The 11012-nt window shown below is 52.0% G+C and overlaps 1 protein-coding gene across 1 annotated transcript in view; it reads left to right on the top strand.

The window, feature by feature from the left end:
• LOC142076958 (E3 ubiquitin-protein ligase RBBP6-like) overlaps positions 1-914 on the top strand; it is a 6086-nt gene extending 5172 nt beyond the window's left edge. The window contains 1 exon segment of the mRNA XM_075139175.1: positions 911-914. Coding sequence (XP_074995276.1) covers positions 911-914 — 4 coding nt within the window.
• The last annotated feature ends 10098 nt before the right edge of the window (positions 915-11012 follow it).

Below are 11012 nucleotides of genomic sequence, written 5' to 3'. Positions count from 1 at the left end.
AGGTTTAGGGTGAGGTGTTATGGTTACGGTATTAGGTTTGGGGTAGCGTTAGGGTTAGGGTTAGAGCTAGGGTTAGGGTCATTAGGGTTCAGGTTGGGGTTCAGGGTTAGGGTTAGGGTTCGGGATTACGGTTAGGGGTCGGGGTTAGGATTAGCATTAGGGTTAGGGCTTAAAATTAGGATTAGGGGTTAAGGTTAGGGTTATGGTTGGGGTTAAGGTTAGGGTTATGGTTGGGGTTAGGGTTAGGCCTAGGGTTATCGTTGGGGTTAGGATTATGGTTCCGGTTTAGTGTTAGGGATAGGATTATGGTTTCGTTTTAGGGTTAGGGTTAGCGTTAGGGTTAGGGCGTAGGGTTACAGTTAGGGATAGGCTTAGCGTTAGGGTTAGGGTTTGGGGTAGGGGATAGGGTTAGGGTTTAGTTTTACGGTTAGGGGTAGGGGTAGGTGTAGGGGTAGGGTTATGGCGATGTCTTAAGATTACGGTTTGAGGTTGAGTTAGCATTAGGGTTACGGTTAGAATTAGGGGTTCGGTGTTATGTAAGGGTTAGTTTTATGGTTCCATTTAGGTTATGCCAAAGTGTTAGTGTTACGGTTTGATGTTAGGGTTAGGGTTACGGTTTGGGGTTAGGGTTAGCGTTAGGATTTTGTTTTAGGGTGAGGTTTCACCTTAGGGTTAGGGTTAGGGCTAGGGTTAGCTTTATGATTCAGGTTAGGCTTAAGGTTAGGTTACGGTTAGGGTTAAGTGTTCGGTTTAGGGTTAAGTGTTAGGCTTAGGGTTAGGTTTAAGTGTTAGGGTTAGGGGTAGATTAGGGTTAAGGTTAGAGTTAGGGTTAGGATTAGAGTTAAGGGTTAGAGTTAGGATTCAGTGTTAGGGTTGGGTGAGGTCTTTATGTTAGGATTATGGTTTACAGGTAGCGTTAGGGTTAGGTTTAGGGTTAGTGTTAGCGTTAAGGTTAGGGTTAGGGTTTAGGATTGGGTTCAGGGTTAGAGATAGGGTTCGGTACTGGGGTAAGCGTTAGTATAAGGGTGAGGTCTTAGTGTTACAGTTAGGGTTTACGGGTAGCATTAGGGTTAGGGTTAGAGTTAGGGTTAGGGTCATTACGTTAAGGTTAGGGTTGGGGTTCAGGGTTAGGGTTAGGGTTTGGGATTAGGGTTAGGGTTCGGGGTTAGGGTTAACATTAGGGTTAGAGCTTTATGATTCAGGTTAGGCTTAAGGTTAGGTTAGGGTTAGGGTTAAGTGTTCGATTTGGGGTTAAGTGTTAGGGTTGGGGTTAAGGTTAGAGTTAGGCTTAGGACTGGAGTTAAGGGTTAGAGTTAGGGTCCAGTGTTAGGTTTAGGGTGAGGTCTTAATGTTACGCTTAGGGTTTCCGGGTAGCATTAGGGTTAGTTTTAGGGTTAGTGTTAGGGTTAAGTTTAGGGTTAGGGTTTAGGGTTAGGATTGGGGTTCAGGGTTAGAGTTAGGGTTCGGTATTGGGATTAGAGTTAGTATTAGGGTGAGGTCGTAGTGTTATGCGTAGGGTTTACGGGTAGCATTAGGGTTAGGTTTAGGGGTTAGGGTTAGGTTGGGGTTCAGGGTTAGGGTTAGGGTTCGGGATTAGGGCTAGAGTTCGGGGTTAGGGTTAGCATTAGGGTTAGGGGTTAACGTTAGGGTTATGGTTAGGGGTTAGGTTTAGGGTTAAGGTTAGGGTTATGTTTAGGGTAGGGTTAGGCTTAGCGTTAGCATTAGTTTTACGGTTGGGTTTAGGATGGTTCGGGTTTAGGGTTAGGGATAGGGTTAGGGTTAGAGTTAGGGTTAGGTTTACGGTTAGGGTTAGCATTTGGGTTAGGGTTCGGGTTAGGGTTGGGGTTCAGGTTTAGGGTTAGGTTTCGGTGTTAGGCTTAGGGTAAGGGTGAGGTCTTAGTATTATGCATAGGGTTTACGGGTAGCGTTAAGGGTTCGAGTTAGGGTGAGGGTTTGGTGTTAGTGTTAGGATTGGGGTTCTTATTCTTGATCCTCTCTCTAGTTGTCTTTCTCTCTCTCGTTGTTTTAATTACAAATTATTATTATTATTATTATTATTGTTATTATTATTATTATTATTGGTATTATTATTGGTGTTATTATTGGTGTTATTATTGGTAATATTATGGTATTATTGGTATTACTATTATTACTCTTACTAGTATTACTATTATTGCTATTATTATTTTATTTCAAGTATTAAACTCTTCTTATCTCTACCCGTGAGTTTTCTTGCTTTTGCTCTTCTGATTCTCTCCCCCATCCCATTGCTGGGGGGAGGGCGAGTGAGCGGCTGTGTGGTGCTTAGTTGCCGACTGGGGTTAAACCATGACAGGGGTCCACCACAAAGATGGCTGCCATTCTGTCACATCCTCTGAGCTAAAACTGGCTCATCCTGGGACATGGTGCCCCCCACGCACGCAACCTGCAGTCCAGAAGTACCCCTGAAAAGACCTCGACAGCCTGCATTAACACACCGGCATGCACTTCAGATGTAAACACTGCCAAGTCATCTCTTATTTGCAACAGATACAGAGGACCAAATTCTGCAAATCTAGCCTTACTTCTACTGAAACTTTCCTTACAGACAGCTCATCTTCTCTTTTTGTAAACTCTAGTGAAGACCTGTTCTAGCGCAAAGGCTTGAACCCCGCCTACGGTGAAGAAGCCCCAGTTTTCTTTCCTCACTGCTGTCTTGCTTCCCAAAAATCAATCAATACCAAAAGCTCTGTGTGAACATTGCATAAAAAAGCCAATTGCAAATGCTTTTACTTGCTACTAGTTTTGTCAGGGAAGGAACTAGCTTCTCCTGCTAGTTTTGCTACAGTTTCATGACCTTTAAAGACGCCACTTCTTACCTTTGCTACGCCAATACAGCCTCACAGCTCAGCAAAATCATACTGCAGGTAGGAAACCTTCACCATACAAAGACAGGCACGCTACAGGAATACGTCACTCTCAAAGAACAGACTCTTGCAACCACTCCTCCCTTTGCTTAGCAAAGTTTAGGGCGTGTTAGAAAACAACAACAACAACAAAGCAGGGTTCTCTCTCACATTTTACGGAGCCCATGATATCAGCTGTTCAACATTAAGTCCAACTCCAGCCTGAACCCCAGAATAAGAAATGCCATCTTAAAATTTCTGGAAAAAGGGAGGGCTTTGAAGCGGCAAGACCAGAGAACGTTCACAAAAGCACCGTCATGGAAGTACACATCCCTTATCACAGACCAACTGCACGGTGACCTAAGTGAGTGACGTTGTCTGCTCATTTGCAGCTCAGGGTCTCTTTTTTCATTAGCGCCGAGCATGTAGGTTGGAATTGGAGCTGAGAAGAAAACCATATGCAGTCAGTCTGGTCTCGTTCAAGTTCACATTTACTAGGAATCACAGCAGGTCCCATCTGTCTCTCCAGACCCCACCACCACTTCTGTGCAGCGTCCCGAGGAGCAATAAGCGCAGAACAAGAAACCTTCCTTCAAAATAAGGCCCACAGCCTGCTCTTTCAACAGGACGCACAGAGCACCAGCTGAGAACAACCTCTGCTTTAACTATGCCTAGCTCCGCTGCCTACGTAAGGAGACCAGCTCCTAAATGATCCCTAGCCCTAAAACCACAGATCTTCCCTAGGGCAATGCTAAGGAAATACCAGAGCCCAGGGAAACCTGGTCACTCAGCTTCAGTTGACGGGGAGAAGGACAGTGGACTAGAAAGAGAAAAATATGATGAGAGAAAAGATAGAGGAGCTGAGAGAGAAAGAAAGGTATGGGGAAAAGGCTAGAGAGCTGGAGAAATCAAGAGAAATAGGGATGAGGAGCCCTGCAGAGAGATGGAGGAAGAAAAAGTAGGGTCAAGGAGCAGGACAGAGAGGCAGAGATGGGCGTGGGGAAGGAGAGGAAGAAGGAAGGGGGGGCTAGGGAAAGACAGGGACAGGGAGCAGGACGTCCAGATGGAGAAAGAGAAGGAAGGACAGGGAGCAGGACAAAGGGACTGAGAAATAAAGAGAGGGTCAGATCCTGATGGAGACCAAGAAGGGGGGGAAAAGCCAGCAACGGGCTGGAGGACAGAGACAGGGGAAGAGGAAAAGAGGACCGAGAAGCAGAAAAGAGGAAGAGAGAACAAATAAAAGGGAGAGCCAGCTGGACGGGGCAGGGGAGTACAACAAGAAACGATGGGACAGGCAGCGGGACAGAGAAATAAAGAAGAAACGATGGGGACAGGAAGCAGGGCAGAGGGACAGCGAGAGGAAAAAAGGGGCAGGGAGCAGGACAGAGGTAGAAGAAGAAGCTGCAGGAACAGAGGGGGAGAGAGAAGAAAAAGAAAGGTAGGAAGAAGGATGGGAGGCAGAGAGGGAAAGACAAGGAAAGGGAGTAGGACACAGATTGTCAGGGAAAGGCAAGGACAGGGAGCAGGACAGGGCGATACAGAGAGAGAAGAAAGGCACAGGGAGGCAGGACAAAGGGAAAGACAGGCAAAACTAAGGGACGGGGAGCAGGACACAGAAGGAGGTAAAAGAGCCTGGGCTGGGCAGCAGGACAGAGAGATGGAAGGAAAAAACAGCACTGGGCTGCAGGACAGAGATGGAGTGAGAAATAGCCGCGGCAGGGAGCAGGACAAAGTGAGGGCGGGGGGAACCTGAAAAGGGAGTAGGACAGAAAAATAGGGTGGGGGAGAGACAGGGAGCGGGACAGAGAAGCAGAGAGAGACTTAGAGGGCCAGGGAGCAGGGCAGAGAGATGGAGCAAGAAGGGGAACAGAGATGGGCGGCAGAACAAAGGGAAGGAGAGACAAGAACGGGGAACAGGGAGCAAGACAAAGGGACAGGAGAGGAAAAAAACAGTGACGGGTGCAGGACCGAGATGGAGGAATTTAAAAGAAGAGGCCAGAATGACAGCGAGAGAAAAAAGGAAGAGGGGGCAGGACACCACTGGAGGACAAAACCAGCTGTGATGGGCAGTGGGACAGAGAGACGAAGAAAGGAGAACTAGAGAGCGAGAGAGAGAGGAAAGAAGGCACAGCCAGCTGGACAGGGGGGTTTAGTGAGAAAGGGTGGGGCAGGGAATGGGACAGAGAGAAAGAGAGAAAAGAGAAAAAGGAGCGAAGGACAGCAAGAGAAAAAAGAGGACAGGGATCTGGACAAAGATGGGGAAAGAAGCAGCAGGAAAAGAGGAAGAGAGGCAGAAAGAGGGAGCCGGAGGCAGGAAGAGAGAGAGAACTAAGGGCTAGGGGCAGGATAGAGATCGCAAGAAAACCTGCGGTGGGCAGAAGAAAGGAGAGGGAGGAAAAAGGAATAGGGGCAGGGAGAAGGACAGAGTGACAGACAAGAATAACAACGAAGAGAAAGAGAGAAACAGGGACAGTGAGCAGCACAGAGGGATGAGGAAAGAAACAGAGGTCTCAGGAGCCCTGCAGAGAGATGGAGGAAGCGGGGAGGGGATGGGTCAGGGAGCAGCAGAGAGAGACAGAAGAGAGATGAACAGGAAGACGGACAGGGACAGTGGGATACAGCATGGAAAACCGCAGTGACAGTGAGCAGGGCGGGGGGGGAGGCAGAGAGAGAGAGAAGCAGAAGGAGGGAGAAGGGAAGACAAGGACAGGGAGCGGGACATACAGGCAGAGAGAGACAAAGCAGGACAGGGAACAGGCCAGAGAGACTGTGAAAAACAGAGCGGGATGCAGACCAGGACAAAGAGACAGAGAAGAAACAACAGCAATGTGCTGCAGGGCAGAGACAGAGGAAGGCAAAAAGAGGGACAGGGAGCAGGAGGGAGGGGCAGCAAGAAAAAGACAGGGGCAGGTAGAGCGACAGGGAAAGAGGGACTTGGAGAAGAGAGGACGGGGAGCAGAACACAGCAACAGAAGAAGAGAGGTATGGGGAAGTGAAAAAAATGACACAGAGGGAAATGGGAGGGGGGGGCTGGGAGGGACTGCGATGCAGAAGAGGGGTGACACGGCCCCGAGGGGCTGGGACTCACCGCAGCTCCCGCTCTCTGCACTGCCAGGCAAATGTTACAGTTCAAGCACTTCTTTCTCTGTCCGTCTGTCCTTTTCTCCCTTCCTCTTCGGTAGCTCCACCTGCGTGCCTGTCCTCACCTCAGCTGGGCCGCAGCTGGAGCAGAGCCCGCACCTCCCAAGACCAACATGGCTGCCCAGCAGCCCCGTGCCCCAGGCCTACAGCTCCCGGCATGCCCTGGGAACCATCATGGCCACGCGGCAGCCCGTGCCCCGGGCCTACAGCTCCCAGCATGCCATGGGGCGCGGCTTCCTGCTGCCTGGCCTGAGAGGCGGCTCAGGGCCACGCCAGGGCTGGGGCGCTGCTTCCTGGATCCCGTGGCAGCGATGGGCACAGGGACAGACTGCCAGATCCCGGGGCCAGGTACGTGTGCGGGCTGTCAGGGTCACCCCTGCCTGGTTTTTCCCAGCGAAGCCCCAGGAGGTGCCGAGGCTGCAGCCCTGGGGCCAAGGCTCCAGGAGCCGGGCATTTCTGCGGGCGCTGCTCCCTGCCAGGCCCCACCGCCAGCTGCCAGCTGCCTGGGGCTTCTCCCCGTTGTCTCCAGCTCTGCTTTCCGCCAGCGCCGGGGGCTCCGCAGGACATCTTGCCCACTCCCCGCCACCGTGCTGACCCACGTCTGCAGCTCGTCTGTGGTGTCCACGTCAGACAGCTCATTTGGGGGTGGCAGGTCTCTCCTGAAGCACCCTGGGAACGGGGACAGAGCAAACCCCATCCCTCCCTTCCGATCTTTGTCCCCAGGGAGACCCAGTGGAGACGGACCGTGTGCTGGAGAGCGTCCTGCAGGGAGGTGACAGCCGTTGGCAGAGAGGTGCTGAGAGCCACCTGACAGCAAAGGCGTCCAGTGGCCGCAGAGCAGCCCAGGTGAGCTGTGAGTTCCCCCGTGAGAGACCCTGCTCCCAGGGAGCACCTCCCCATAGAGCAAAGGCCGTATCCAGCCAGCTGGTGCTGGGTACGGCTACCCCAAGGGGTCTTTGCAGGGGGGACGGGGTCACCTGCCTGGTGGCTCTGACACAGACATGATGAGCTGAAGCCCTGTGGCCATGGCTGGCCGGTTCAAAGTCTCCGAGTGCCTCTGCCTTTCTCCCCAGGAGTGTCCAGCCTGGGCACTTTTTCAGGGCGTGACGGATGATGTGAAGATGGATGCTGGTGCTGTCCTGGTGGATCTTCCACTTGGGCACGGTGGGTACCCCCACTTCAGAGTTGTGGTGTCTGAGATCTGGGGCCACCTGAAGAGAGAGACCTCCAGGGAGTTTGTGTTCAATGTTTTGATATCTTGGGGCTACAATGTGCTAGGGATATGGGGCGCTAGGGTTCCAGCGTGCTAGGGTTATGGGGTTTGAGGGTTATGGGAGTTTACGCGACTTAGGATTAAAGCATGTTATTGTTATGGTCAGGATCTGGGTTTGCAAGCGCTGGGTTCCTGGGGTTAGGTTGGTTTTGCCTTATGTTGTGTTCTGGGTGGTCTTTTTTTTGGAAAGTCCTTTTGTAGCTTGCTTGCATTTTTAGGGTTTGGATAGGGGTCTTTGGTTTTTGTGTGATGTGTCTTCTGCTTGTTTTTTTGCTGTCCTTGTGGTTTGTGTTGCATTTTCTGTCTTGTAACCACCGTTTGTGGTCTAATCTGTGTGATCGGGCCGGGCAGTGTCACTTCTGTTGTGGTCCAGCTCATTTCCACTGAGTCACTAGGGAGGTGGTTAGGTATGGAGGGCTTGCAGTTTGCGGAGAATGACTGCCAGACGACCGACAGCCACTTCTGGGGTGTGGGAGGAGTTCGGGTCCATAGGTAATGACTGCCGGAGGACTAAGTGTACTTCTGAATTTGTGTGGACTCCCAGAGTAATGGTGGGATGCCACCAGCGGCACAGAAGGACAAGGGCTTCCCCAAGGGTACATGGCTTGTTGGTTATTGCTTTTGAGTAAGCAACTGAGTAATTTTGAGTAAGTCTTGTGAGGGGTAGTGGACTCAAGGGGAGACCTTGTGTTCCTCATCAGTGCCTCAGGGGTTTCCTGTCATTTTTTGTTTGTTTGCTTTTTGTTTGCTGTGCTGAATTTAAAAGGCTTATTGTAGCTCTTTGGATTTCTGTCCTTAAAGGAAGTCTCTAGGATTTCTACCCAGGAGCGAGATGTCCAGAAGGGACTGTCCTTGTACACTGATGTCAGCCTTCCGCCTAGAGCACTGTCTGGTGGTGGTGTATTTTAATGGTAAGGTAACTCAAATGCATCTTAAATATACAAGCTTTGCCGTTGTTCCTGCTATGCCTGGGGGACGATTCTCAGCAGCTCATAAACAGTGTGTTCTGCTGTGCTTTACCCGTTAGAAATAATCTGTCACCAGAAATGTCTTCCTTAGTGCCTGCACAGAGCAAGAACCTCCAGTAGCAAGGGCATGCTGACCCTTGGGCAGCTTCAAAGCGACGGATAAATGTAAATAGGTTAAAAATCCAGTCCTATGGTAGCAGTGTGTGCGTCAAAGTTCACCTGACTCTCCACGCTGACTCAGCCTGTCACAATGTTTTGCGGGTAAGGGTGGATGAAGTCAGTATAAGCAGGTGGTGTAACTGGCCAGGCAGTTCATCTAAAGAAACGAAACGTTACCTTTGCTTGGAGTGCCATGCCTTTAGATATGGGGGTGTATTGCCTTTCCTTCCCTGGTGTGAGCACAGAGAACTGAGAGGTGTTTCCATCGGGCGGAGGGAAAGCCATCCAACAGTCATCACAAGCCTCAGGGCATGTGGTCCTTGATGGAGGCGTAAGTGCTTGGGACAGTTTTACTTCTAAGCCCTAAGCCCTAAGCCTAACCCTAAAACGAAACCCTAAGCCTATCCCTAACCCTAAACCCGAACCATAATCCTAACCCCGACCCTAACCCTAACCCTAACGATACCCTAAGCCTAACCCTAACCCTAGCCCCTAACCCTAACATTAAGATAAGGCAAGGAAGCAGGACACGGCGATAGAAAAAAGAGAAGGAGAGGGAGCAGGAGAAAGAGATGGAGAGAAAGGAAAAAATAGCAGCAGGCTATAGGACAGACAGGGAGGAATTAGAAACTACAGACAGGGAGAGAGACAGAGAAAGAGAAAGCAAAAAATAGTGATGGGCTAAAGGCAGAGAGGGAGGAGTTAAAAAATGGGGGCAGGAGACTGGCCTGTGGCCATAAACATAAATGGTCATTGGCTTCTTTGACTGAACTTTCCATGAATGCCACAAGATACACTCAAGCACCCTGAGATGTCCCCTCCCTTTGCCGGCCCTGCACCGCGGGCAGCCGAGCGCCACACGGCCAAGCCCGCTGCATCTGCCCCAGGCTGTCTTGCCCTCGCTGGCTGCTGACAGGAGGGGACACCAGGTGGTGACCGCCTGGGGGGTGACAGGAGGGACACCAGGTGGTGACAGCCTGGGGGGTAACAGGACACCAGGCGGTGATGGGCCCGGGCGGTGACAGGAGGGACACCGGGCAGTGACAGGCCTGGGGGGTGACAGGAGGGACATCAGGTGGTGACAGCCTGGGGGGTGACAGGACACCAGGCGGTGATGGGCCCGGGGGGTGGCAGGACACCGGGTGGTGACAGGCCAGGGGACAGCAGGGAGACCAGCGGCCCGGGGTGGTGACAGGCCCGGGGCTGACGGGCCCCCCCTCCCCTCGGGGGCGCTTGGTGTTAGGATGAAGAGCGCGGGGCCGCCACGCCCACGTGACGCGGGCCTTTTGTCATAATGCGCTGGGTCACGTGAGGCGCGGGGGGTGGGTGCAGTGTGCCGTTGCGTGTGCACAGTGACACGCTTGCAGCGGCCTGTGCGGTTGTCGGCCAGGAAGGCCATGGCGGAGCACCGCAGCCTCTGAGCGCCACTGGCCCGCTCGAGCTCAGCCCGCGCTGCTTGCCCTGGCCTCCTCGGTGGAGGAGGAACCGCCGCGGGCCCTCACCTGGCACAGCGGCCGCGACGCTGTCTGCCGCGGTAGACGCCATCACGGAGCAGGCACCTCCTGGCCCCAACCACGTCGTGCGTCCACTACAAGTTCGCCTCCAAGCTGAACCATGACATGGTCACCTTCAACGGCCTCCACATCTCCCGGTGTGACCTCAAGCACCAGATCATGGGCTGCGAGGAGCTGAAGGTGGCCAGCTGCGACCTGCAGATCACCAACGCCCAGACCAAAGAAGGTGCGCGGGGGCGGCGGGCGCGGGGCCTCGGGCACCGCCCGGCTGGCGGCGTCGCAGACCACCCTGCGTCGGCCGTGGCCTGTGGGAGCCGCGCTCTGCTCTTTGTGGGTCATCCCCACGTAGCGTGAGTCAGGCTGGGGCCCATGCCGCCAGCATGCGGCAGGACCGGGAGGGCAAGCGGCGCTGGGCATTAAGTGGGGTGGGAAGCCATAATGCGATTCGGCCACCATCGGTAGCTGTGACTTGTGTTGGGGGCCTCACAGAGCTGTTCTTCTGTAGTTGCTGTTGTGACAACTACCTTCAGATCTGTGTTGTAGACATGGAGCTAGGCGTAGAAGAGTACGTGGTTGATGTGTGACATACGGCGCTTACAAAAGCTTTGGTTTCCTGGAATTCTTCTAGGTAAAATGAGAAGGAAATGTGGGAGCATATCTTGTAATAACCAACTTGCCAGATTTCTTTGAAATGTGGTGGAGAAAGCTGAAAGTGATAGAAATAAAAGAGATGGCTAATTTGAAGAAAAGAAACCACCTGGATTTGGTGAATTTCGTGACTTAATTTTGACTTCAACTTGTTTTACTCCACTGCATTGGAAAATGGGTTTTGCGGCTGTTGCAGAAACTGCCCACTAGCAACATTTTGGATCAGGAGCGTATCTGTGAGTTAAAATCTGTGCAGACCCTTGAAAGCCGTCTTGCGCATGAGTGTTCTCCGTATCTAAATTATACTTTGGAATTTCTTGTTAATATAACTTCTTTTCCACACCAAAGACATGGTCATTCAGATGCTATTGAGCATCATTTCATCATTCGTTTCTAACGGTGGTTTTTTTTCCTGTACTACATG

The sequence above is a fragment of the Calonectris borealis genome, unplaced genomic scaffold (assembly GCF_964195595.1).
Source record: "Calonectris borealis unplaced genomic scaffold, bCalBor7.hap1.2 HAP1_SCAFFOLD_127, whole genome shotgun sequence".
NCBI classification, from domain to species: domain Eukaryota; kingdom Metazoa; phylum Chordata; class Aves; order Procellariiformes; family Procellariidae; genus Calonectris; species Calonectris borealis.
The sequence above is the reverse complement of the archived record's forward strand: the minus strand, read 5'-3'. Positions and strand labels throughout refer to the sequence as shown.